This window comes from Crotalus tigris, unplaced genomic scaffold, assembly GCF_016545835.1.
Source record: "Crotalus tigris isolate CLP2741 ecotype Arizona unplaced genomic scaffold, ASM1654583v1 scf7180000019427.664434, whole genome shotgun sequence".
Classification (NCBI taxonomy): Eukaryota; Metazoa; Chordata; class Lepidosauria; order Squamata; family Viperidae; genus Crotalus; species Crotalus tigris.
In genome coordinates, this window is record NW_024097534.1 from 209,344 (window position 1) to 237,265 (window position 27,922).

The 27,922-nt window shown below is 46.6% G+C and overlaps 3 protein-coding genes across 5 annotated transcripts in view; 1 reads left to right on the forward strand and 2 right to left on the reverse strand.

The window, feature by feature from the left end:
* ATP1B4 (ATPase Na+/K+ transporting family member beta 4) overlaps window positions 1–7,447 on the reverse strand; it is a 20,585-nt gene extending 13,138 nt beyond the window's left edge. The window contains exon 1 of the mRNA XM_039362382.1: window positions 7,418–7,447. Coding sequence (XP_039218316.1) covers window positions 7,418–7,432 — 15 coding nt within the window. The 5' untranslated portion in view covers window positions 7,433–7,447. The remainder of the gene's footprint in view (window positions 1–7,417) is intronic.
* On the forward strand, window positions 1,076–15,997 carry TMEM255A (transmembrane protein 255A). 2 transcript variants are annotated; one of them, XM_039362374.1, is made up of 9 exons: window positions 1,076–1,479; window positions 3,373–3,515; window positions 4,596–4,658; window positions 8,464–8,553; window positions 10,232–10,294; window positions 11,264–11,352; window positions 11,827–11,989; window positions 13,369–13,509; window positions 14,385–15,997. In XM_039362374.1, the coding sequence occupies exons 1-9, from the start codon at window positions 1,422–1,424 to the stop codon at window positions 14,544–14,546; spliced, it is 972 nt and encodes a 323-aa protein (XP_039218308.1). In that variant the 5' UTR covers window positions 1,076–1,421; the 3' UTR covers window positions 14,547–15,997. The 2 variants fall into 2 exon arrangements, with proteins under 2 accessions (XP_039218308.1, XP_039218309.1); XM_039362375.1 differs by having other exon boundaries at window positions 1,080–1,479; window positions 11,830–11,989.
* A 1,429-nt stretch (window positions 15,998–17,426) lies between these two features.
* On the reverse strand, window positions 17,427–27,851 carry ZBTB33 (zinc finger and BTB domain containing 33). 2 transcript variants are annotated; one of them, XM_039362373.1, is made up of 2 exons: window positions 27,633–27,851; window positions 17,427–22,573 (listed from the first exon to the last, which is right to left on the reverse strand). In XM_039362373.1, exons 1-2 carry the CDS (start codon window positions 27,673–27,675, stop codon window positions 20,547–20,549), a joined length of 2,070 nt encoding a protein of 689 aa, XP_039218307.1. In that variant the 5' UTR covers window positions 27,676–27,851; the 3' UTR covers window positions 17,427–20,546. The 2 variants fall into 2 exon arrangements, with proteins under 2 accessions (XP_039218307.1, XP_039218306.1); XM_039362372.1 differs by lacking the exon at window positions 27,633–27,851 and adding an exon at window positions 25,613–26,492.
* Window positions 27,852–27,922: the final 71 nt, after the last annotated feature.

A 27,922-nucleotide genomic window follows, 5' to 3' on the forward strand; every position in this document is an offset into this window, starting at 1 on the left:
AAGCATTTTCTATTTTTGGCTCTGGATGATCAGGTTACACTGACTAGATAGATGTCTGTTCTTTTCCCCCCTTTTTAAATTATCTTCTGCCCCCTCCTGGCTACCTCTGCCCCTCAAGGAAAAAGATTTAATCCTGGGAGAGAGCCTGACTTCCCAGGAGTGACTTTCGATTTTACTTTTCTTTTGAAAGCTTCCTTGTGCCTTAAGACTTGCCAGAATGATCTGCTACATCCGGAATTTTTAAAATTCTGAACTCCCCATCTTTTAGATCTCAGTTCTGCATTCATGAGGAAGAATTCGTATCAAAGGCACAGCTACAATTTCAGATCTGCTTATTTCAAAAGTTTACCAAGACAGTTCTAAAGCAATAGAGCTGTTTTATGGGGGGGGGGGGATGCTCTTTGTTTTTTCTTATAGGGTTTTATCCTGTTGAAGGCCTTTTTCCAACTATAACTATTGCAATAAATTTCCTTTTTTGCTTACATTATTGACCTTTTCCTTGTTTATGAAGAATTTTGTGTATTCCTTTGCTTGTTTTGCAAAGACCTTCAGGATTCTGCTTTTCTAATTCATTCCTCCTCTTCAAATTATTTGAGAAGTAACTTAGGCCAGACCTTGACCATCAATCCGTAAGTCATATTGCCGAAGTGCTTTTTATATTTCTTTGCATTAAACCCGGCCATTTATCCAAAAATACGGCTGAAGAACCCATTTATTGCAAACCCCAACCCTTTTCAAAATTAAAAGACAGTGAGATAAATCTGTCCCGAGATATTCCTAGCACAGGAAGCAGCCAAAATATGCGATCAGAAATGTCTTATTAATGAAAGGCTGGTCTGCAAGGCAGGCTAATACAGAAAAGCAGGTCGAGGATCTATCCAACCGAACGTGCGATCTTCCATTGGCTGAACGGAGAGTTTCATCAATGAAACGTGGCACTGATGCATCTCAGAGCCCATTTTAATCTATGCTCGTTGCCTTTTGGGGGATTTGAGCTCCTACGCCTGCATTTTGCGTTCAAAGCGCAATTTTCGCCTTTGGGAAGGTGTTTTTTTTTTCACCCACCCAGCCCTCCCTGGCTTTGCATCTTTCAGCGTTGCAGGGGCAGAATCCAAAAGAAGCGGTCCCCTTTCCGAGCCCCCCACCCCGCCCTGGATCGAGGCGCAGGGCTCTTCCACGCTGGGAATCCGGCGCATCTCAACCCCGCGAGGATCGGCGCAACAGCCGGGACCCCTCCTCTCCTCGCCTCTGGGCGCGCAGCTGCCTTCACCAGGCTCTCTCTCTCTCTCTCCCCCGCCTTGCGCAAGCGCCACCAGCCGCCGGCCCCGACCGGGAGCGCTGCGGGAGGATGCTCCGCGCCCGGTAGCTGTGCGCCTTGCGGCTCCGCAGGCCGGGGGCGCAGGAGGCGCACCGCCAGCGCCATGCGCCAGGCCTTGGCTCCGCCGAGCTCCAGTGACATCTCGCTCTCCACCTCGGCCGGTGAGTGGGGTCGGTGGGCGCTGTCAGGACGGGGGGCAGAAGGGCGGCCGGGCAGGAGGACGGGGCGAGCCCCGCGGGCTCTTTCCAGCGAGCCGAGCGCGCCCGGGCGCCGTGCGTAATTGGAGAGGGCCGGCTGGGCGCAGCCTGGGGAGGGGTCCCTCGGCCAGCTGGAGAGATTGGGGTGGCGGTTGGAAGGCCAGGGGGAGCTGAGAGGCCCGGTTCAGCCTCTCTCCTCTTTCCCTTCCTTGCCCTCCCCCCTCCACCCACATATTTCCAAGAGACCTGCTTCCCATCCCCTGTTCCAAATAAGGAGAAGGTTAAATCTCTGGACTTGGAGCAGCCAGCCTGAACTTGAAGGGGTTTCCCAGAGGAAAGAGTTCCCAGCGTGCAGCGGACCTCTTGCAAAGCGAAGCGGGGGAGGGGGCGGAGAGAGAGGAGAGAAAATGCTGGGGGCAACCCCCCCCCCCGTTTGTGCCCCTTGAAGCTTTCCTAGGAGATTCAGGATAGGAGTACCAAAAAGAGAACTGTTTCAAAGAAAAGGGGCTGGGGGGGGGAGAGGGGAGAGAAGCTAGCCACCCAAATTGAAAGCACCTGATAAAAGGTGACACCCCCCCCTTCAGAAATAGGGTTCTTCCCTTTCCTCCCAGTAATTAGGATCCAGTTAGTTAACCATGGTCTCTGCTTCCTTGTCTGCCTTTGAAATAGGAATCCATAGTTGGCCATCGTCATTTCTTGTGTTCAGATAATTTATGGGCTGTCACTTGGTCCCTTTGGTTTTCCATTTCCCTGTTCTGAGGTTTCATCATGGGAAGAAGCTAACCCGGTTGGCCACATTGTGGGTTGGTGACCTGTGTGCTCACCATTCACCTTCTAGAGCAGCGGTTCTCAACCTGTGGGTCGGGACCCCATTTGGGGTCAAACGACCATTTCACGGGGGTCGCCAAACAACACAGTCCGCCATTTTTTCCCCCTTTCCTTAGCTGTGCTACTCCCTTTTATTCTACTGGCTTTTGAAAGCCAATAGAATAGACTCTCTTGAATAAGAGTCTAATTCTATTGGCTTTCAAAAGCCAATAGGAATTGTCCAGGCTGTCTCTGCCCTGCTGAGGCCGCCAAAAGTCCCATTCTGCAAACGGTGCTGCACCAGTTGAGTAGTCCTCGACTTATGACCGGTTGAGTAGTCCTCGACTTACAACCAGTTGGGGGTCGCGGCATTAAAAAGGTTGAGAACCACTGTTCTAGAGAAAGTCATCTCAAGCTCCTACTTTGTAGGAGTGTGAATGAAGATTTGGTTAGTGTGAGAAGATGTTCCTCCAAACCAGTGGTTCTCAACCTGTAGGTCGGGACCCCATTTGGGGTCAAACAACCATTTCATGGGGGTTGCCAAACCATGCTGTCCGCCATTTTTTTCCCTTTTCCCTAGCTGTCCTACTCCCTCTTATTGGTGGCCACACCCACTTGGGAGTCACCACAACATGGGGAACTGTATTATGGGGTCACGGCATTAGAAAGGTTGAGAACCACTGCTCCAAACTGTCTGATAAGGGTGATCTTCATTTTGGGGTAATATAAGTGAATTTCCCTAGGCCTTTGAAATGTTTTCAAAGGGGAAAAAAAAAGCCAAGAATGCAAGAACGTCCAATTGCTTTTTGGAAAAGCACCTTTAGCTCATAAATTCATGCTTCGGAACATATTACATGTCCGTACATTGTTATTATCTGTTCAACCTCCTGGATGATTGAGAATCTCCATCGATGTTTGGAAAAGTTCTTTTATGGCTCTCTCAGTGAACTTCAGCGGAACACGTAGGAGATGGAAGTGGCCTCCTGGTGGACTAGTAGCTGACAGATTAGGCACATCCTTTTATCGTTATTCCTCTGTGTATCTCTCTAGGGTCTTTCAACAGAAAAAAGCGAAATTCTCTCTATGTCACCGTGACCCTCCTTATCGTCTCGCTCCTAATTCTGACCGTGGGCCTTGCTGCAACCACACGTACTCAAAACGTGACTGTTGGGGGTTACTACCCGGGAGCTATTGTAAGTAGAGAATTCCAGGACAGAACGAAAAACCTGGACTCTTGCCTTGGAACTCTTATAAGCATTAAGGATGGTTTAAGGTGGGAGGAACAAGGATGTTAACATGATGCCCTGAATAGCAAAATTTCTTTCAGGCAGAGAAAATTGCCGGGTTGATGTAAAATCCAAAGCATTTCCTCCATCTTTTTCTAAGCATGAACAATCTTAACGTAAAGTCAGGAAGGTGGTGATTGATGTTTTAGAACAGGCCAAGAACAAAGATATGAAATAAGGGGAAGAGATTTACTATACAGCTAGTCCTCGACTTACGACCACGAGTGAGCCCAAAATTTCTGTCACTAAGCGAGACAGATGTTAAGTAAGTGCTTCCCCCCTTTACGGCTTTTCTTGCCACAATTGTTAAGTGGATCACTGCAGGTATTCAATTAGTAACACAGTTGTAAAACGGATCTGGCTTCCCCGTTGACTTTGCTTAGTCAAAAAGTTGCAAAATGACCCCAGGACACTGTGGCCGTCATAAATACGAGTCAGTTGCCAAGCGGTCTGAATTTTGATCACGTGACCATGATGCTGCAGTGGTCCTAAGTGCAAAAAACAGTCACAGGTCACTTTTTCCAATGCCGTTGTAACTTTGAAAGGTCACTAAATGAAGTGTTGTGAATTGAGGACTACCTATATACATATTTAGCTCTTTATTTCCCCATAATTCTTTTTTTTTATTAAAAAGTTTTTATTTTCCATTTATTCATACAAAATACAATTAAATTCCTAACCATTGGTACCTGTACCAATGATTTTCCCATAATTCTTTGACTCCCATTTTTTTCCTAAGACTCACTCAACTGGGTCAGTCTTAACTGACCAGGAGAAAACTAGCAAGGTCAAATCTTTGTAATTATTGCATTGTATATTGCCTGATCCGCCCATGTTCCCATATATGCTGGGATAAAAATATTGAAATATTTGTTCGCGTGAGTTTATCGTCCTCCTTCCTACTCTGTTTCCAAATTCGACTGTGCAGAAAAAGTCAGTTGTCTTCCAGACCAGAATGTAAAACATTTTAAATCCTTTTCCTTTCAGCTGGGCTTTGGGTCATTTCTTGGCATTATCGGATCCAATTTGATCGAAAATAAAAGGCAAATGGTAAGTTGATCTGCCGGTGAAACTACTTTTGTGTCCATGTATGATTAGAGGGCTTTTTTATATCATTTTCTTTCTCTTCTCTTGCTCCCAAAGCAGACATTTCTGCCTTGTAGTTCTTTCTTTCTTTTTTGTCCCTTAACCTGACAAGCGGGAAGTTCAGTAGCGTGGAGAGAAGCTTTTCCCACCCCCCTTAATCAAGGGAATTTATAACTCAGTGGTAGACATCTGCCACAAGCCAGGATTACAGCTTGATCCTCTTGAAAAGGAGAATCGTGACCCACTTGACCGTCTCAGTACTGAATTATGCATTGAGAGAAGGTTCTGAAATAATCCAGCCTTCATACTAGGCACACCTAGTATGGCTCAAGATTTCAGCCTCAACTCACTGTTTGCTCCTGTTCCTGCAGAACCCAGAAGGTGGCTTGGGCTAGGAGTAGCAGGCTTTACAGTTAAGCAGGAAGTAAAATTGGGTTACAACCCCTCCTCCTTCCATCAGAATTCTCATCTCCATTGACCAGTGATCTCAAACTGACCCCCTTCCCTCCCTTCTCTTTCTTTTTTAAAAAAACTCTTGTTAAATAGAGACTTGGATGTTAGCCCGATGAAGCCGCTATGCCATATTGTAGACTTGTGGGTTAAAACTGCGTTCTTAGTTTAGAACAACCCAGAAGCAAATTAGGAGCGTTCAAATCAGTTAATTAACTAGCATTCATGACTTCCCAGAACCAGAATAGAGCTGGAAGGGACCTTGGAGGTCTTCTATTCCAGCCCCCTGCTCAAGCAGGAGACCCTATACCATTTCTGAGAAATGGCTTGTCCAGTCTCTTCTTAAAAACCTCGAGTGATGAAGCACCCACAACTTCTGAAGGCAGGCCGTTCCACTGGTTAATTGTCCTCCCTCTTAGGAAGTTTCTCCTTAATTCCAAGCTCTTCCAACTATTTTTTTTATTTCTCCTCTATAAGCGGAAGGTGGACCTTCATGGCTGAGATCAACCGTTGCCAAATATTTCAAACCTGACCTGTCTATTTTTGAAGGGATGTTCTTACGAAGAATGCCGCCTGGTTCCCGGTAGAGGAGGAGATGAGTCAGAGAGTTATCCTAAACATTTAGAGGACTTCCCACTTAATATCTTTGCTTGGAATTTGAATAGAAAGTCAAACTCAGACTCCTGGAGAAAGGATTGGGTTGGGAATTAAAAGATATATGTATATGTGGAGGCTGAATTAGTTGGCTCCTTGGTCTGATCCAGCCACAAGACTTTTTTGCCCAGAAGTCCTTCCCAACCTTACTTGGAGATAGGTTGCATTCAAAGCATGACTTCTGCCACTAATATTCGTAGGAAATGCTACTAAATCAGACACCTGTTAACTCAGATGGACAACAGTTTTCTGGTTTCTTAAACTGAGATCTTTCTACCACTTGATTGACTCAACTGGAGGATGAGGAAGTTGAACCTGGCTCTTGTGCCATGCACAGTGCTTCCTCTATTTTATTTTTATTTATTAAATGTATTGGCCCGCCCACCTTACCACAGGGTTTCTTCCTAACCTCGTCAAAATGTCTGGGTAGCAACAATCCCTAAAGATTGCCCCATTTTGGTCACTAAAGGCCTAGCAACTGTATTTTTATGCCATGCAGCATTTTGTTGGCTTTTAACTTTATACTTTGGTGCGGGAGTATAGGTTTTGATCTAACAGGGACAAGCTCGGCCTATTTGATAAATAAGGTGGTATTATATAAACTCAGGAAATAAGTCCCTTTGATAGCCAGGCTAGGAGTGCTCAAGTAATCTTTCAAGAGAATTCATCCAGATGATCGGCAAGGCACTGGATGCTCTGTCTTTCCTGGGGCTTGAGGGTTGGGCTCTTCATCTGAAGAAGAGACATTCTGGCAACCCATGACATCCCAGATCTTGGGATCAAATTTATCTGAAGAAGACCGATCTCTTCACTCAACTGGAACCGTCTAGGCCAGAGGTCCCCAACCTTTTGGGCACCAGGGACCAGTTCCATGGAGAGAGGTTTTTCCATCGACCGGACGGGGTGTGGTTTTGTGTGCTGCCTGCATCCTGCAGATGGGGCTTTGCTTGTTTGTGCCACCCGGTTGCTGGCATGCCGCGGGCCGGTATCAGTCCACGGACCGGGGTTTGGGGAACCCTGGTCTAGCCATTTCCCATGGCTGTTCTCCCTGGTGCACTTTAGGGAAGGGGGATGCAGATAGGTCTTTAATTATCGGCTCATCAAGTCAAGGGCTGCTTCTATGGATTGACCTCTTTCTGATCAGCCAAATCCTCAATCCATCCACTGCCTTCCACCAGAAGGAAGAGCCTAGATTAGAATCTGGATTACGTCATCAACTGCCGTGAACCAAGAGAGGCTGCCTGTATTTTTTACTCAGAGGGAATGAAAGAGCAGATCCGGGTCACCTGGATAGACTTCATCTTTGGACTTCATTTGAATGGCTGAAGCTTCTTTGGTGGAGCCTCCCCTGGAGCTGAAAAAGGGAGCACCGGGGAAAGAAGCACCCCCAAATGAGGATGTGGCTTTCTTTTGCCCTCTCCGGACTGTCTCAGACAGCGCTAGGGGATAATATTGTGATATCTAAGAAACCGCCATGAAACCAGGAACCCCGTCAACAGATTTCTCTTCCTGCCTTTCTTTTCCCTTCGTGGTCGTGATTCTGAGCTGGTGTTCAAAACTGTGGTCCATCTGCTTTCACGGGGAAAAAAAAGGGAAAATATAAATGGAAATAGAAGTACCTTGGGGTAGACCATCAGGTGATAGTAAGACAGGTGGAACAGCAGTTGTCCAGGAGGCCAATGAGGTGTGGCCAGGCAGCCAGGTTCCCTAAGTGACCAGTTGACCAGGAAGTGATGTTGGGATGAACAAATCTCTATTGTTCTGTTCCGTGTTGCATTCTCAGCTGCTCTTCCAGGGTTCTACTCCTTTGTGTTCTGTCTCCGTGTCTTCAAACAGGTGGGATAACCATCACCAAGGAAAGTAGGAACCATGGTAGTAGGAAGGTCTAGTTGTGAAGCCCTTCAAACTGTCAGTAGCTACTTCCTTGTGGGAAACTAATTACCTTTTCACACAAATGATAAGAGACCGTAGGCAAGCAAGACACAAAGTCCACGTCCTTGAGAACTTCAGAAGATAGGTAGGATGAGAAAAAGCCCACATTAAGACAAGCCCAAAACCTTCCACTAGAAAGATATGGCAACAGTGGTATTTAAGAGAATGCTAGATTTAATAACAGAAAAATTGAGGTGTTTTATATCCATCAGCAACCCAGGGAATGTCTGTTTGGGGGCCCATTTGGTCCATGTTGAAGACCCCGCTGTTATTAACATCTTTAGATGATTGAAGGTCCTTCATATTACGGTCATTTACACCAGTGTGTTCACCAAGCAGCTAGATCCAGTTTTTTTTTCTCAAGGCTGGCTGACATTGCTGGACCCCCAGGGAGAGGGTCTCCCCCAATCCCATCCTCCCAGTTAATCCTTTTTGTGTGTTGGGGATGCGTGCGTGTGTGCACGATGCAGGGGACCAAGTCAAAAATCTTTGGCAGACTTTGCCTGTAGCCCCCTATCCTGGAAGGTTGCTGCATCCCAGAATAGGTCAAGCATTAAAATACATGCTTTGCCCTCCATATGTGTAAACAGAGCTTCTGGGGAACGCTGGCGGAGTCTTAAAATAGCTCTCGGCAGGTGCCAGGAGGCAGAAGGGCTGCCCGCCTGAGGTGACGTGCCAGCTGTTTTGCAACTGAGCAGCAGTTTCTCCTTGTGTTCCCTCCTGTCCTCCACAGCTGGTCGCCTCCATCGTATTCATCACTTTTGGGGTCATTGCTGCCTTCTGCTGTGCGATTGTGGACGGCGTGTTTGCTGCCAGGCACATTGTGAGTACAAATCTAGAGGGGTTGGGTGGGGAACGGACAAACACCCAGCCTTGCCTGCCTGAATTTGAGTACAGGCAAACCTCAACTTAACAACAGTTCATTACAACGTGTCTCCCTTACCAATGACCATTTTTCACTTACGACCTTTGTTGCTCACATCAAAATTCAGACCCTTGGCAACTGACTCATACTTATGACCGTGTCCCAGGGTCACCAACAAGCAAAGTCAATGGGGGTGCCAGAATCACTTAGCAATCGGGTGACCACCTTCTCAACTGTTCAACTGCAGGGCTTTTCAACCAGTGGCACGGGTACCACCTATGGTACATTGGCACCTGGCAGGTGGTACGTGACTATCCTAGAAAAGTGGTAGTGGGGGAGGGGAATGAGCTGAACCGGTGGCAGCACCGCACAAGCCTGAGCGAGAGATGGCTGGAGCTGCAGGGCTGTCAGGGCTCAGCGGAAGCGCCAGGATCAGCACCAGGCTCCAGCTGGAGCTCGGCGCTGATCCTGGTGCTTCTGCTGAGCCCTGAAGAAGCGCCGATCAACTGGAATGTTGCAGCATCTCCAAGGTCTTGTGATTTACATTTAGATGCTTGGCAACTGATTCATATTTATGACGGTCACAGTGTCCCAGGGTGATATGAAGTGACCAAAACCTGCTGGTCACCTAGTAGATAGGGAATAAAAATCCACCCCCCCCCACCCCACCCTCACTGCCAATCCTCAACGGAAATGCTCACAACAATGAAAACCTAGGACAGGAGGAAGAGCACCGCCAGGTGGACATGCAGGTGTCTTGCTTGGCTGTGGCTTGGGGGGGGCACTTTTTTCAGTGCCATTGTAACTTCGAACAGTCACTAAGCGAACTATTGTAAGTCAAGGACTACCTGTACTTTATCATTTTTTTCCTTTTTTTTTTTTTTTGGTCATCAAGTTTTTGACACCTTGCTAGGCAACTGGTGGTACTCGGATGTTGCCATATCCTAAAAGTGGTACGATGGGTGAAAAGGTTGAAAAGCCCTGGTTTAAGGGATTCACTTAAAATGGGGCAAAACTCCCTTAAAAAATGTCTCCCTTACCAGCAGACGTTTTGGGCTCAGTTGTGGTGATGTCAAGGGTTACCTGTACAGGTAGTGCTCGACTTTCGATCCTTCATTTAGTGACTGTTTGAAGTTTCACACTTACCAGTGTTGCCGTTTCCCCGGGGTCACGTGATCAGAGTTCTGGCACTTGGCAACTGGCAGGTACTTAGGACGGTTGCAGTGTCCCGGGGTCACGTGATCACCCTTTGCGACCTTCCCAGCTGGCTTCTGACAAGCCAATTCAATCGGGGGAAGCCGTACTCTCTTAACGACCGCATGATTCACCGGCCCAAAATGTCCGTTGCTAAGCAAGGTATTTGTTGAGTGAGTTTTGCCCCCGTTTTACGACCTTTCTCACCATAGTGACTAAGCGAAGCGCTGCAGGGGGGTTTAGTACAGCAACACAGCTGTTTCCTGAAACTCGGTGTTATAGTTACAAGTCATTTTTACCAGTGCTGTTGAAACTTCAAATAGTCACTAAACGAACAGCTGTAACTGGAGGACTACCTGTATTTGTCTCTGCTTCTGATTTTAAAATGTGGCTGCTTGAACTGTTTTAAAATTGGGGATGGGGGGGAATTTTCTTTTTACAGGACCTGAGGCCACTTTATGCAGGACGCTGCCACTACTATGCCAAAAGCACCACCCAGCCCAAAGTAAGTCAGATTTCCACCCTGCCCACCCCACCCCAAAACCAATTCTTCCTTTTCTCCCCTCTTTAGAAACGGAGCTGTGTGATTTTATTCTCTTCTGTCAGCTACAGGCTGGAGGAACCAAATGCTCTTCCCAGGCGTCACATTTTTTTTTATCACAAATGGTTTGGATTTCCAGTGAGAAAAGCTCAACATGTGGTTGTCTGCGTGCTGCGGGCAGGGCTAAAGTTAAATTTCCTTGCCGCGTTCCACATCAAGGTCCCCTTTGCAGCAAGAAAAGAAAAATGATGCCAAGCTAGAAAAGGGATGTCCCAGAGCTGCTTTTTCAAGAGGCAACTGGACTCCCTTTGTTTTTGTTTTTTTTTTTTGAAGACGTTTTGCTTCTCATCCCAGAAGCTTCCTCAGCTCTGACTGGATGGTGGGGAAATGGGAGGATTTATACTCCTCGCAGACAGCTAGTCATTTGCCTTCTTTTAGGCGGTCATTGAGGGCCCTTGGAGGTTTGTGTCCTCAGGGTCACCTGAGTAGTGCAAATGAGCGTGGAACTTTCTTGGAACGACTGAAAGGACTGTGTTGTGGAGCTGTGCTTTCTACAGGATGTTTTCTGCCCGGTGTCCCTTCACTGTTGACCTCAGACGCAGGCTGTTGGGGATGAGTCTGTGTTGTCTGCGTCTCAAACTGAAGCGGCCTCAACGACTCTAAAGGAATGCAAATGACCAGCCGTCTGCAAGGAGTATAAATCCTTCCACTCCCCACCATCCAGTCAGAGCTGAAGAAGCTCCTTAGATGAGAAGCGAAAGGTCTTCAAAGAAAAACCAGAGAGTCCAGTTGCCTCGTGAAAAAAGCGCCTTTGGGACAAACCATGAGCTGGAGGACTGAGAATCTCCATAGGCATCTAGAAAAGGGATCCTCCCAGAGTCTTTGTGAAGATACCTCCCAAAAACCCACTCAGTGCTTTTCTCTCTCCCACAGACCATTTGCCACCCGCAGCCCCGGAGTTCTTGCGTCCCAAAGATCAAAACCAACACCTGCTTCTGTTGCGACTTGTACCACTGCGGAAGGTGAGTAGGGCAGACCGCGCTGCTACACCACACGTGGTCAAGCCCAGATAGTTTTGCAATCTCTGAGGAGGGAAAAATGATTTTTAAATTGGGTTTCATGCCGCATCATAAGGATTTGGCTACTCCCCAACTGGTCGCTACTTGTCCTTTCAAATCTGGTTTTGGTGGCCGAAGGACACGTCAAGCCACCAAATGCCAGGTCCACAAGCAAACCTGGTTTGTTTTGATAGATGATGCCCCCCCCCAATAGGCAATTGGGTATTCCTGAAGTCTTATTCATCTACTTTCCCAATCTTAACATGTAGTTCTCGAGTTACGACCGTGATGAAGCTTTTCCCTCCCAGTTGTAACTCGGGTCACCAGGTGACAGATCCGATTTTACAGGTTTTTTTTTTTAACCCTGGTTTTTTAAACCTATAAGGCTGTGAGGTTTAGCTTTGATCCCGTTGAAAACGTTCGCTTCTTCCTGTCCAGCAGGATGGAGATTTCCGGCGGCTATTATGAATTTATCGATGTCAGCAGTTGCCAGGATATCGTCCATCTCTACCAATTGCTGTGGTCTGCAACAGTATTGAATATCTTGGGTTTGGTTCTAGGCATCATCACAGCGGCCGTCCTGGGTGGTTTTAAAGATATGGTAAGTCCGAAAGCTGGTACAAAGCTCGGCCATTTCAGAGACTGTTGGACAAACCAACAACAGATTGAACTGAGTTGACAATGTGGGTTTAGACATCTCAGTGGCCGAGTTTGCACAACAGATAGATGAACCCAAACAATCCTGGAACGAAGGAGAGACTTCCAAACCGTGAGGATAATTAACCAGTGGAACAGCTCGCCACCAGAAGTTCTAGGTACTTCATCACTGGAGGTTTTTAAGACGAGACTGGACAGCCACCTGTCAGAAATGATATAATGTCTCCTGCTTGAGCAGGGGGTTGGACTAGAAGACCTCCAAGGTCCCTTCCTGATCTATTCTGATGGACTGATTGAAACCATGGCGTGGCTTTGTATATAGATAGTCCCTGACTTACAAATACAGTTGAGCCCCAGATTTCTGACGCTAAGGAAGGTCATTCTTAAGTGAGTTGTGCCTCATTTTACGACTTTTTTGCCAGAGTGGCTAAGCCAATTTTTTAAGTGAATCGTTCTCTAAACCCAGTTAGCCATTGCTTCCTTCCAGCTCTCTAGCCTAACCTACCATCCTGGGATTTTCTGGGTCCACGCCCTAATCAAATCTGGGTTTAGCTCTCCTCTGGATCAGCCAGATGCTGCCAGCTGGTCTGAAAAACAGCCCTTTCACTGTAATGGGAGGATTCATTTTGGCTGTGAGCCCACCATGATGTATTTCTGGGCAGGCTTCCTTTGAACAAAGGGGCATGCCAAGACAACGGAAGTGAAGTCTGAGGGAAAGCCTTTTAGTCTGAATGCCATTAAGAGCGCGTCTTCCTCTCCTTGCCCCCCCCCCTGCACAAATTGTAGATAAATTTCACAGAATGCAAAGTAGAATAAGACCAAATCATTCCCTCTCTACACCAGGGGGCCTTCAAACTTGGCCCTTTTATGACTTGTGAATTTCAACTCCCGGAATTCCTCAGCCAACGTGCCTGGCTGAGGAATTCTGGGAACTGAAATCCACAAGTCATAAAAGGGCCACGTTTAAAGACCCCTTGTCCTATGCCATTTCAGACAAATAGTTTAAATAGTTTAAGATTAATATTTAAAAAGATGTAAAACATTGCAAAATTACAAAAAAAAATGGAGAATTCCAAGATGGGGAGACGGAGTGGTTAATAGAGGCCGGGAGGGGGTCTCATGGGGGTCGACCAGCCCCATGGCTGTGTGGGCCCGTGTGTCTCCCCACGCAAGGCTAGGCAGACAGGTTTCGACCCGTTTGTGGCAGGCCAAGAGATTGGGGCTTTCTTAACCCCTGGAGGGAGAAGATTTTCCACCAAGTAGTATGGTCGGATTAATCCTCCTCAAAGCCATATAATCTTTTCCGCTCTTCCTTCTTTTCAGGTGCCCACTCATCCTACTCTTACCTGCTCGGTCGAAAACCCACGGCCAGCTGTGTCCTATTACTCACGACCCCAGGTGACCTCGTACAACACTTATCACAGCACGCCTCACTTGCCGCCGTATTCAGCGTACGACTTCCAGGTATGTTGTGTAACTTTGATCTTCCCTCCGCCAAGAACTCTTTTTGTACAGATAGTCCTCATTTTACAATCATGCATCGTATCGACCGCTTGAAGTTGCAGCAGCCCTGGAAAAAAGCCACCGACCGCCATTTTTCACACGACTATTGCCGCATCCCCGTGGTCACGTGATCAACATTCAGAGGCTTGGCAACTAACATGTACTTGTGACAGTTGCAGTGGCCCCCGGTGGGTCACGTGATCCCTTTTTGTGACCTTTGGACAAGAGGAAGTTGTGTTAGATATGTCTGCCACCTTGAATTCTTGTAAAATAATAAAGGCAGGATATAAATATGCAAATAAACAAAAGAAAAAAAATTAACCTTGCTGGAGCCAGGTGAAAATGTAGTTGGTCAGTTTGTACTGCACAACAATGGGGGTGGGGTGGGGTGTCCCAGCTACTGAGGGCTCGGGGTCCAAAGCAGCTCCTTATAATCTGCAGTAAAACTGCTTAAGGTCCTAGTCTCCAATAAAGGCATTTCAATATCTGAATAGAATAGAATAGAATGGAATGGAATGGAATGGAATAGAATAGATTGTCGAATAGAGTAGAAATAGGAATAGAATAGAATAGAATAGAATAGAATAGAATAGAATAGAATAGAATAGAATAGAATAGAATAGAATAGGACAGAACAGAACAGAACAGAATAGAATAGAATTCTTTATTGGCCAATTGTGATTGGACACACAAGGAATTTGTCTCCTTTGCAAAAGCTCTCAGTGTACGTATAAATGGTATAAGGTTTCCTGCTTGAGCAAAGGGTTGGACTAGAAGACCTCCAAGGTCCTATCTCTGTTATTCTGTTTTTTCTCTCTCTTCTGTTCTCCTTGTAGCATTCCAGCCTCTTTACAACGTCCAGCCCATCTGGCCTGCCGGAGGATCCGCTCTCGTTACCGCCCTCACCGAGCTTGGTCTGGTCCCCAACTGGTGCTCCACCTCGTTACTGCCCACCGTATTTTCCACCTTCTGAGAAGCCGCCGCCTTATTCACCGTGAAAACTGAGTAGAAGGGGAGAGAGGATGCAGCCCCTTAAACTACCTACCTGCCAATCTTTTGTACCGGAAGAAGCAAACTGGCACCTTGGACCTTCCCTCAGTTTCCTTTCTGTAGCGGGAGCCTTGCGTCCCTCACTCCTGAGCAGGGCTCTCTCCAAACTTGGACACTTTAAGACGTGTGGACTTCAACCCCCCCCCCCCCGGCTGGCTGAGGCATTCTGGGAGTTGAAGTCCACACGTCTTAACGTGGCCAAATTTGGAGACCCCCTGCTCTTGAGGGATAAAAAAATGGGCATCCTGCCCTGGGCCCTTGTTTGTTTTTAAAGGACGGTGGGAGAGGCCTTCTTCTCATGCTCTCTTTGAGCGAATTGCTTGTTAAAGATTAGCCTTTGGCGGATCCAGGATTTCTCTTCAGCTCTTCAGAAACTGTCCAGTGGATGATGTGAGTTCATAAACGGGCTCAAGATAAGTCAGGATGGCAATTTCAACCCCTGCAATCAAAGCTTTCCCCCATTTTAGGTGAGTCGCTATGGATACATGAAAGGAGCAGCGTTTGGATTGATTGATGGTGGCTGCCAGCTTGATTTATTTCACCCGGATGAGTCTGTTAATTGGAATTTCCGCAGCTCCCTGATAACTCATCCTTGTTCCTCACTAGAGATGATGGGAAGATCCACCCTGGAGCCAAAGGGACAAAATTCCTCTGCTGTTCTTTTAAAGGAAGTACCAAAGAGTCGGAGTGCGTGAAATTAAGTCTTTAATTAAGAAGTGGAGAGACAGCCAAAAGACAAATCTGCAAATGGGCAAGAATGAAATGCAGAGGGGTTTGTGAATTTCATTGCTGCTCCATCCTGACACCCAGTGGTAGATTCATCAGCACTGTGCTGGAAAAAAAGACCAGATTTCTTTGAAATAAGCTACCCCATTGTTTCTCAAACCTTGCATCTTTTAAGATATGTGGACTTCCAGAATTCCCCAGCCAATGGGGAAACTATATGCTACTAAAACTCTTCTGCTCATCACTTTTAACTGGGTGAAACTGTGCCTTGTAGGGCAATAGTTTTTGAACCAAGGTACCTCAAATAGGCTAATTTACAGAATATGTCCAAAATCCAGGACCCCATAACTCCTTTAGGGAATGAAATTTGGGGAAAGTGTGGCTGTTTCAGTGCTACTGATTGCTGCGGTGCTGTAGGGCTGCTGCTGCAGTCATGTGATGTTCATTTTCAAAGTTCCGTGACAGTTTCCCAGGCAGTCTTGCAATCCCTTCACCACCTAGCAGAAGCCTAGTACGAAAAAAGAGAATTAGTCTCTAACAGCTATGGCCGTTACATCTAAATTTGATTTTTCTTTAAAAAAAAAAAAAAGACTTGGAACAGGTGCCTCTTTTATATGTGTGTGTAAGTGTGCATGGGCACACCCAGAAACTTAGCATGAATAAATTAATATTTCTAATGCTTTGCCTGCTTTGCACATTCAGTTTACTTACTGCACAGAGAACAGAGGTGCTTTGCTGAAAATTTAGAAGCACAAATTGTGATTGGGGGGGGGGGAAATCCCGTATCTGAAGAGCAGGGTGTTTTATATGTAGCATTTCTGGGTTAAGCCTTCGTCAACCTGCGCTAAAGACAGTTTGACAGGAGCTGTGATTCAATCTCGAGGCCATGCAAGGGAAGATATGTCTGTGATTCATGCAAAGATGAGGCTGCAAATAAACCACCCTTTCTTATAAGACCCGCCCATGTGTGTCGCTTCATGCGTGTGCCACTTCCCAAACCCCATCTTCTCGACTTTGAAAACCCAAGATGTTTTAATTTTAACTGACGTGTCCCCAACTGGCAGCAAGTTAAGAAGGCGGGTTCCCGAATCTTTTGGGGCTACCTCAAGTTGACTCTTGAACATCATTGCAAACTCAACGTACGGGTAATCCTTGACCCTGTGACTATAATGAAGCATCTCCATGATGGATATATGTATCTTGCAACAGCTGTAAAACAGATTGGACCGGAAGCAAATTTGCAGTGGTGAATTGAACGCTACGGGTTGTTAAGCAAACGGATGGTTCACCGTGGGGGCAGTTTTGCCGGAAATGAAAGTGGCCAGTTTTCGGCCAGGCCATCATGAACCATGGTCACGTGACTATGGGTTCCTGCAGACGGCCATGAATGTCATCTGAAGCTTGGTCACGTGACTGCCAAGGAAGTCTGACCGTCGTCACCTCAAATCTGGTCCTAAGTCCCATTTATTGGATTGATTGTTAACTTTGGTGGCTAAGCAACCAGTTGTAAGTCAAAGACTTACCTGGTGCCTCGACTTACAGCCACATGGAGCTCAACATTTATGTTGCTAAGCGAGCCAGTTGTGCAGGTTTGGCACGACCTGTCTTGCCACAGTTGTGAAGTAAATCACTGCAGTTGTTAGCAACACGGTTGTGAAGTGAATACGGCTTCCCCCATGGACTTTGCTTGGCAGAGGGCTGCAAAAGGGAATCACGTGACCCTGGGAGGTTGAAACCACCGTAAGTACATGCCAGCTGCCAACCGTCTTGAATTTTGATCACCTGACGGTGGGAAATGCTGCAATGGTTGTGTGAAAACAGTTGTAAGTCGCTTTTTTCAGTGCCCTCGTAACTTTAGACAGTCACTAAATGAGCTGTCGTAAATGGAGGACTACTTGTATACATAAACGACCAGTGAGCAGATTGGGTTAGGATCCTAGCCACATACCTCAACCAGCACAGTTGACTAAGCAACGATGCCTTTCAGTTTAGCCAGGCAGGTCTGTGCAAAAGGACAACAGATTTGATTCCAAATGAGAGGGATGCTTTTGTTGTAAAAAGAAAAAGAGAGAGAGAGAAAAAAGAAAATGTTTGCACCGCAGCAGAATTGGAAGTGTTTATTTATTTTTTTGCCATACAAAGCTCTAAGAACTAAAGGTCAAGTATTGGTTAATGAAAAGCAGAACACAAATTCCCAGAAAGGTATGTTAAGGAAAAGGCTGTACAACTATATACATTACAGTACTGTATTGATAAAATTAAAAATAACAATAACAATAATACCGCTCTGTAAAAATTGTCGTGAAATAAACCACCGCTCCTTTTTGCATCTTTCGTTTTGCTAATAAGTGATACGGTTCGATATAGGAAATAAATTAAGCAGAGTACTGATTTTTCTTATGATTCTCATCACCATATGCAGGAATGCACAAACACGCATTTGGCGCAAAGCAACCCTTGAGTATGCGTGCCCACAACGTACGAATTTATAACTCAGAAGTATCTGCGCAACCCCCCCCCAAGGTGGCAAAATCTTGGATTTATATAAACTTCACGCAGGCAAGCCATCTGAATTCTCCCAGAGGCAGAATATCTGCTCTGCAGCAATCCAGCAAATGTGGACAGTGCTAATTTTTTTTTTATCCTGTTATGCTGCATGCAAGTTTTTAAATGGAGGAAATCTAAAGAAAAATAAAAAATAGGGATTCTTGCAGAAGTGTCTCTGTTCAGGATGGGACATTTCTCAAATTGGTACATCCGAACTCAAGTGGAACGACTGAAATTGAGTATCGTTACTTCCAAATAAGAGTTGCTTGGAACAATTTAACCTACTGTTACTCTTTCCACTTTAGATTTCTGCTCAGGGCTCTATTTCATATTAATCCCTTTAGTAAATGTGCTTTGTTTTGGGGTTTTTTTTGGGAGGAAGCAAGGTTCCCCATTTAATAATATAATTTAGGTGTGTTCTTTCTGGAGCTGATGTCATGATCTTTACAAAACAGAAAAAGGAGAAGGCATTTCTCGAATCAGTAACTGCCCGGTGCCTTAAGACAAAAAAGAAAACTGTAAATGGTGCCAATCAAAAAGGACCCAGCATATTTCCAACACCGTAAAGCAAAAGGCTTTACAGCGACTTCATAAAAACCCTTAACTTTGGAAATGGTAACTTCCCTTCCTAAGACAACCAAAATACCTGAGACATGCAAGAGTTTTTCTAACAAGATAAGACAGCTTTGAATCCCCGTCTTTCAGTTTGCAAATAAACAAAACACTTTTTACAGGCACTGATTTAATTACTGGTTATCGGGATTTCCTGGGGTAGCACGTTCAAGCTGAAAGTTTGACTATGACATACAGCAACACAGTGGGTTTTACTCGGCGCTGCAGGCAGCTGAAGGAAGAGTTTCGCTTAGTTTATAAAATGCTATGGACACCAGGGTCTCCTGAATATGACAAACATACTGGACGCCGACTAATAGGGTATTTTTTTAATAAAAAGTCCCAGAAAATTATTCATTTAAATAGGCAATGCCAATTTTAACATATCATTTCCATTTTTTTTTTAAAAAAAGAAACCTATCCATAATCAAACGTAGTCTCACTCTACAGAAAAAAACCAGCATACGGAGTTACTTCGCTTTCTCCCATTAACAGAAACGCGATTTGCTCTTTTCATCATGATTTTCGTCCATGATTTTTCTTTTGTTACTCCACAGCAACTTCACTTGCTGGCTGAAAATACAACATTAAAGGGGGGGGGGAAAAACGACACAAAATTAAGGACTAGGAATGACTACTTGAGAATACAAAACGGAGACTTCATAAAAGGAGAAAAGAAGAAGGAGGAAAAAAAATAGCTATAAAGTGATGACCGGAGATTTTCATGACAAACCACCAACTGCTAACTAGTTTTATTCATCACAGATCTTTTCAATCTTCTATAACACCCACTCCAAATATTATAATTTACAAAAACAAAAAAAGGCAAGAGGTTATTTGACAAAAAAAACAACAAGAAACTACATGGCTCTTGACCAGTTCTGTCGTTCGTTCCAATCTAGATCCTGCCTATCGCCGAGCACTGGAAAAATATATTCCCAATTTGCAATGAAGGAAAGCGTGACCACAAAAGAAAATTCAGACTACCACATCTAGCCCCCCCCCAAAAAAAACCCTTTTCCATGTGGCTGCTGAGAAAATGAACTAACTAGGTTCTTTTTAAAAACTACCAACTCAGTTACAGAGCCAAAAGCGTCATTTCCCAAGGCTGCTTTGGTAGGAAGCTCTTGCGCTATTCAGGGCAAAATCTACAAAATTAGATTTCTAATTCCCCCCCCCCCCAGGGAATAAGCCAGGGAAAGTTAGATTCGTTCCAAATGATCAACCTGTTTCTCCGTAGAAAAAGATCTGGCTGTCGTAATGACTTTCATCCACCCTATCGAGTCACAAAAGATGACATACAATGGTCCAGCCACTGAGTTATCTTAATCCCCCCCGGATAAAAAGAACAAGTTTTCCTTGGAGAATACATCTCCCTTCTCTTTAAGGATGGCCCACATGCGTTACGAACAGTTACAATGCTTATTTCAAAGCCAAGGCGAAATGGCTATGCCTCGTTTAACCGTAAGCCTGGTTTTGCGAGAACAAGCATGAATTGGACCCCCGCAACGTTCAATTGTAGGAACGCACTGATTTATATTTTAAAAAGGAAAAAAAAGTTTCCTCCCACCTCCCCCTGCCCACATTAGCAAGAAAATCTAGCCAGGTTGCTGTTTCGTAGTCACAATGGAACCTTTTTCAGCATTAAAGTGCTAACATGAAAAAAAGAAGTAAGTGGTTCAAAGTATATATTCCTGTTATTCTACACCTAACGGGGAAAGCCTCAGAACGGTAACTTTTTAGATTTTTTGATCCATACTAATAAACACCGAACACCTAACTTCCTAAGCATCTTTTCCTGTATTCAAGTATCGTTTTATTTCCTGACCAATTTTCGTTCACGAGTTCAAAAGTTATACACATCATCTAACTTTAAAACACTACCGTATGCTAATGGTCGAAGAAGCACATGGACGTGTTCTGTCATATGAGATGCTCTCTAGATACTTCCCATCAGCCCTTTTAGAGAAGGGCTCTGCTTTTTTATTAAAAATAATAATAATTAAAAAAAAAATTCCTCCCCCTTTGGATAACCAAACGAAACATTTCCATCCGCAACAACTTCAGTAAGATTCTGGTATCACAAACTCAAATTCGGAGGTGCCGTCCGATGGGTTTTGTTTAAAGAGGCTTTCGTTTGCCTGCGGAACAAAGATGTCGTCCCAAGTCATTGGCTTCACGGGTTGGTTTGGGACCGGTTCCTGAGTGGTCTCTTTTGAAGGATTGCCGGAATAAACCAGGGCATTGTCACTGGTGACCGGGAGATTGTTGGAATTCCCCGAAATGTATGCGTAATTTCTGATCTGCAAAGACCGACACGGGTGTAGACGGTAAAGCTTGGACTCGCCTGAAGGATCCTGGCTGTGAACAGATCGCAGATGGGTGGCCATCACCTGATAATTGATGAAACACTGCCCACAAGCCAAACACTGGTACCGCCGCTCGCCGGTGTGATGAATCTCATGCTTAGTGCGGTATTCCGCCAGAGGGAAAACCTTCTCGCAGTAGCGACAGGGGTATTTCTTCTCCCAGGAGTGAACGTTGAAGTGTCTTCGCAAGCTGGTCAGGCAGACGTAGGATCTCCGACACACAATGCAGATGTAGTAGACTTTCCCGTCCATGATCAGCTCGTAATGGTCGTCGTGCTTGACTTTCAAGCGCTTGCGGTTAGTGGACTCGTGGCCTGAGGTGCGTGGGACATCGTCCAGGCGGACTTCTCCATCAGCCTCGTTTTTCACCGGGATTACAATGTCGTAGGTATCTTCGCCGATGTTTGCGTACACTTTGCAGCCGGTGGACAAGCTCTCGATTCCGGTGGCTTTATCTAACGTGATGGTCTTCTGCCCTTCCATGACGTGCTTTGGCCCAAGGTTGGGAGGAGTGTCTTTGAGGCCTCCGGAAAGAATGTCTGAGATTTGGATCTTGAATTCGTTGGGTTGGGAGATGGGTTCTGGTGGGAAGTTCACCACTTGCTTCTTCTGGGCTGCTGGGCTGTCGGCCACAGCGGCCGGCTTCGGAGTCGTGGGCTGCTGAACCAAAGAACTGCTGCTTGCCGAACCCGGACTGGATAAACCCAGGATGTCATCATCGTCTTCCACGTCTTCCACATCTTCCTCCTCTTCCTCGTCAATGATGTTGGTTTCCATGTCGGTTAAGGAATCGTGGATAGATGGCTGCTGATTTTCTTCGGGAATCGGCAATACCTCTATTTCGTGCGATGAACCGACACCAACCTGGGATGAATTGAGCACAAGGACCTTTGGAGTTGTGGACTGTGGAGCTGGAGGAGGAAGGGGGTCAACTGGCTTTTGGTTTTCAGCCGGACTGGGCAGAAGGGTAGACGAGTCAAGCCTTGGAGCTGCAGTTGCCACTGGTTGAGGGGCAGAATTACTGTTGGTAGAGCTGGCCATCTCAGAAGAGGCAGTAGGATTCGGGCAAGGCGGGATCTGGGTTATGACTTTGGCCTCTACCGAACGGTCCTTGGCAGGTGCCAGCTCTGAGCAGAAAATGACATCGTCATCATCATCATCATCAGAATCACTAATGGTGATCTTGGTGGAGTCACACGGCTCCCTGTAGAGAGAAAAGGATTCCGTAATGATGGGCTTCCCGAGTTTTATGTGTTGGGTCTCCAGTGGGGCTGGGGGCTTCTGCACTTTGGAGCCATTTGCCTCCAGGATGGGCAGCTCGGAAGTGCTGGCATCCGAAGACATGTTCTTCACCTGTTGCAGAGGAACACCCAGGTCAGCCAGGAATTTGACCCCGAGCAACTCCCCCGATTTAATCAGTTCATCAAGCAAATCTGCTCGCACCCGGACAATTTTTGAGCTATAGATATAGTTAAGTATTTCGGCGAAAACCTCCCCCCTGATGAAGTTCAGCTCGACGACTTGTCCGGCCACTGCAAAGAGTTGATGAAAATAAGTGCTTGAAGCCGAAAGGATATTCCGGTGGGCTCGGAATTTGCGGTCCTCCACGATAACAGTGACATCGCAAAAAAGTCCGAGGCCTCGCTGCTCATCCAGAGCTTTCAAAAGCATACCAGAATACTGGTTGTCAGTAGCGGTTATGAGCTTCCTGGTCTCCATCCCTGGAACAAAGAAGCAGAATCAAAATCCTTTCTACTAGGGAAAATGTCATTTTGAACTAAAATAAAAAGCTTTGAACCCAGAATGTCAATAACTTAATGGATTTATTTGGCTGGGAATTTAACAAACTCTGACCATGGGTTTACCTACTCCAACTAAGGCATGATGTATTAAATCTTGGTTTACTGAATAAACTATCACTGGCTGGATTTGTGTTACCTGCTAAAGCAACACCAGCAGTCACATGATGGTCTAGCACAGCTGGCTTGGGAATTCTGGGAGTTGAAGTCCACGGGTCATAGAGTTGCCCACCCCTGATTTAAGCTAATCAAAACTCACAAGTTTGTTAACCAGAACTAACATCTCAAAAATTTACTAAAAATGCGTTTTGCAAACTCTGAATGGCTCTCTCATTTTCCTATTAGCCTGTCAGCCACATTGATACTGGAATATCAGTAAAACAAACTTAACACGATGGCAAGAATAAAGGCTGGCTACTTTTTCCAACAGTGCATCAGGCAGTTGGTTCTAGATATTAAGGATCCAAAATTTCATATTCCAGATTCAGAATAACGAATATTGGTATCACTGATTAATTTATAAATGTTGCAGACCATATAGGGGTTGGCCTCTTCCGGTACCGATCAAAAAAAAAAAAAAACATTTGTGCTTCAGTCAAAGTATGCCAATCTCTACTATCAAACATTTCCCTGCATGACACACGACGCTCCTGTTGTAATTTTATTTACTGTGCAATAAGAAAGGAACTTAGCTGCTGATTGCCACTCTGAGATAAAAAAAAGACAAGCTTTTATTTAGCCCATTAAAAGTAGAGCTTGCTGATTGAGCTGAGAGAGGACCTAAAATGAGAAACGCAACTGGTGGAACCTGAAGGTTAGTTAAGATAATTTGAGGAGCAAAGCAGGCATGATGAAACACATTCAAGGATTAACACATTCAAAACAGAGGCTGGAAACAGGCTGTGTTTATTTCTTCACTGTTATTTCTCAACAGCTGCTAATGAACTTAGGGAATTTGAGTCTCTGAGTCTCAGTTCTGGCTCTGCAAAATGCTGCCATACATTTGATTTATGCTTTTCTCAACAAATAGAGCCAAGGGTCCTTTCTATTTAGAAGTTCAAGTTGTGGGCACTTTGGACAACAGTCCAGTTTTGCTTGTTGTTTTTTTAAAGCATCTTTGAAACAACCAGATGGAACTAATTCTCCTTTATTGTAAAGCTACATTGACAGAATCTTACAAGTCTGAAAGGATAATTCTCTCCGTGTCCTCTTTCCTTGACTGCCCAGAAACTAAGGGGGGAAGGGGGGGTCTCTCCTGAGCCTCTGATTCCACCCACTATCCAGCTACTGCTATGCTGTCTCTTATCTGATAGTTCTCTTGGTAGGCCAAGTCTTCCAAGGTCATTCCCCTGTAGATAATGCAAGAGTTGGTGCCTCATATTTCTGCTTCAGCTCCATTCAGGACTGCAAAGCTTGAGAAATTTTTTTTTTTTTTTTTATCATTTCAAGAGATTGCTTCTTGAGCACTGTCCCAGGCAGAGGAAATGTGCTTTTTAAAGGAAGAACCATCATGGCCGAAAAAGAAAACTGCTTATCGCGCTAAACCTTGGTTTGCTGAATGCACCACAAATCGCTGGATTCATGTCTTGTGCTAAGCAAACCATCATGGTTTACAAACCACAATGCTTGTGGTTTCCGCAACACACCAAGTCAAAAATCACTATAAATCACATTTTAGGGCGACGGACAGTATGAAAATCCGGCCAATATTAAGCCTCACTAACTTTTGGCTGACATCAAGGGGCAAAGCTTTCTAGCCAACTGCAGTGTCACCTACACAGTATTAGGGTAATAACAGCAGGCCCAGCTACTCAAGCAGAGAAATACGGAAGAGGAACAATAAAAGGAGAAATATGGCATTTACCCATATAGATCCGGTCAACCATGGCTTTTAAAAGATCACAATGAAGGCTCTTAACCATTATAAACTGTATGCTAATCTCTGTTTCTTAGACAAGGAGCTCAAGTGGGTAGTCTGGCTCAGAAGCTCGAATTTGGTCGCTCTATGGGATGTTTGCCACAAGACACGAAGGAGGCACAGTATGCAATTGTGTTCATTTTTCTCCAGTTTCTCAGGCATTTCTATTCAAAATTCCCTGCCTTGCTTGGGGAAAGCTTCAGAAGTCCTAATTACATTTTGCAAGAGAGACTAGGAAGCATGGACTGAGCGCCCTCTGAGTTTTCAGAGTTTCTTCCGGTGCTCCTTGAAGCAGCCCAAAACACAGGCCAGTTTCTGATATAAAGTCAGTTTTGTCAGCCCAGAACTAAGCTGCACACCTACACGTCTGTTCCTCAACCCTCACAGGACCAGCTCCAAGAAAGAGTGCTTGGTCATGTCTAAACAAGCAAGTTCCTCTCTGACCCGGCTAACTTGCATAGGAATTGTAACCTAAAAGAACTCGAAGAGTTGCAAGTTAAAAGTCTCCCAGAGATACACACACACACACCCCAAATCTGGCTGTCCAATAAAGCACCCTCTGTTGTTTTAGGATTACACCTCCCTCAGCCCTGCTGGCTGGGGATGATGGGAGTGGCAGCTCCCACCTGTTTAGGGAACAGCCTATGGGTGGGAGATCAAAAGATCACCAGATAAAGGAGTTGCCGCTTCACTTCCTCAATTTTAAGATGCCCGCTTTTCTCTTCTCTCTCTCCTGAGCTAGTCCTGAAAGAATCTCTAGCCCTGCTAGCAGGGGATGATGGTGACTGTGGTCACAACGCACCAGGTGCAAGATGGGGCTGGGAGTCCAAGTGATGGGAGAGGGTGCCAATAATGAGATTTTCTCGTTCAATGAATTCCAGGGGCCGTGCAAGATGGGGCTGGGAGTCCAAGTGGAGGAGAAGAAGGGCTTCCTCCAAGAGACCAAGCAACCCCAGTTCAGAAGGCCGGGGGGGAGCCACCCTATCCGGGAAGGGGCTGCCGGCAGGAGGGAAGGGGACACGGCCGCGGCCGGCTCTCCCTACCTCCGCTCCGCTCCGCCCCGCGTCTTCGGTCCTCCGCGCCAGCCAACCAGCCCCGCGTCCCTGCGCTCGGACGCTTCCCAGCCCTGCGAACCTCTCGGCTCTTTTCGGAGCCGCTCGGCGCCCCTCGTGCTCCCCCCGAAGGCCACTCGGCCGCGCCCGGCGGGGGAGGAGTCGCCAGCCGAACGCGCTCGGGCGCCGGCGGGCGGCTCCGGAAAAGAGGCTTCGGCAACTTTCGGCTTCTGAGCGCTCCCGGGCTGGAATCCGAGCGGCGGCGGCGGCGGCGGCGGCGAAGCCTTTTTCCCTTGGCTGCGGCTGGGGAGGCTTCCGTGTGAAAAGCGCCGACGTGCAAATGCTCCAGATACGTGGATCTCGCGGCTCGGGTCCAAGCCGGGGTCCTGGGTCTCTTTCTGGGCTTGGGGGGTGTGTGCAATAACATTGCCACGAGTTGCCCTTGCAAAACTCTCCTGCAGGAATTAGCCCCCTTTCAACCCCAATATCAGGGGGGATTTGCTCCTGAATAATCAGAGCAAATTCCTTTCAAGATCAAGGACGAAAGGGTTTAGCTCCTGGTAATTCCCAAAGGAACCAAAAAAAACCCCTCCTGAATGTACAAGGATCTATCATATTTACAGATTCCAAGAATCTATAGGTTGGCCCTAGCTTTAAATGAACCCAGTAGTCTAGATTTGCACACTCCGAACCCTTAAACGTAAAACGCTGGTAGGCGTGTTTCTTGTTGCGTCTTTAAAGGGCTTGCAGCAAAAGTAAAAGTGCCTTAAAGCCCCTTGTGTGAATTGCTTTTGATACCGGTAGTCCCCGGGGCTTAGCATATCAAAAGCGACCCAGTAATCTTTAAAAACAGCTCTGGTTAAAGTACTGAGAATTCTTTACCTTGCTCCTTCATCTCCTTTTGAGGACAGTAGTTTTATCAGCGTGAGAAGATGGGCATTTTCCATTTGAAAGGCTCTCCTCTTTCCATGGCCGATTAACTTAGTCAGCTTTAAGTCCGCCACTAAAATTGTGATGCTCTCCCCGGAATGCATAAGTAAGCAATGTATTTCCCCCCCCCACACACACACAACCCCGGAAAAAAACAACACCGTGTTTCCCGAGGGGGGGGAACCGTTTTTAACATTCTCAACCACAAAACCGGCCCAGCCTATGTGGATTAAAGAATTCGGCTAAATAATTCTACTAATGGAGCGCCTGTGCTCTGACTTGCATTATATCTAATATCTTCCCTCCGGGGATCTTGCTTTTTCATTCATGCCCACCGCTTTTAATGTTTTAATTGCTATTTGGATCATGCCCAGACTCCCCTTGGTGGGAGATGGGCAGCTGTAGAAATAGGGCCAATAAAATAAAGGATAAGGTGGAGCCCCTTTTATATATTGCAGCAAAGTTCCTATCCATTAATGACGGTTTTAGATTAGACACCCCCCCCCCAGCGCTCTGAAAAGATCGCCCCCTCTACGGCTCCAGCAGGTGTCAAAAAACAGCAAAAAAAGGAGGAATTTCATCTCTGCTGCGGTGTCTCCGAGCCCAAGTTAATTTAATAGGTTGATTTAAGTGAATAGGATCGTTCCTACGGGATCCCAATAGGATCCGTTCTTCTCGTGGAGGGAAAGGATGCTGAAAATAAAGCGATTTGGCCCAAGCTCCAAAGGCTTCTTGGGGATCGTGCAGGAGCCACCCAGCCCTCTTCCCATCCAGGAGGCTCCGGTTGGCCACCGCAACCACCCGGGCTGGCGGGGCAGGGAAGAGGGAAAAGGCCCCGGGCTTGGCCGGGGACGGCAGCCTCTTTCGCCCGGTTGCCTTCTCGCCCGCTTGGCAGCAAGGGAAGCCGGCCCGGCCCGATCCAAGCGGGGCTGAGCGGGAACTCAGGGCCAAACCCGGCCCGGCCACGCGTCCGCGTCCACCGCCCTCCAGCGATAAGGCCGGGTCGGCATCGCTGCTCCGCCAGGTCCCCCTTCCCGGCTCCCGGGCGCCCGAAGAAAGCCGAGGACGGCACGGCTCTTACCCGGAGTCTTGCCGCCCGCCTCGGTCATGGCGCCAGGCTCCATCGTCTCTCACCGGCGGCAGCCCATCCGAGCACAAAGGAACCGCCTTGCGGAACTCAGGGGAGCCGCCCCGGGAGCCAGCCGGACCGAAAGAGAACGCGCGCCGACCGGAAGTGGCGGGCGGAGGCGGTTTTTCTCCCGCCGACGGAGGGCCGGGGAGGCCGCCAAGCAGTCCGGATGGCTTTGTTTCGAAGAGGGGGAAGGGGCCGAGGTGAAGGTCGAATGGCCGGGCGCGGATCACGGGGCCGGA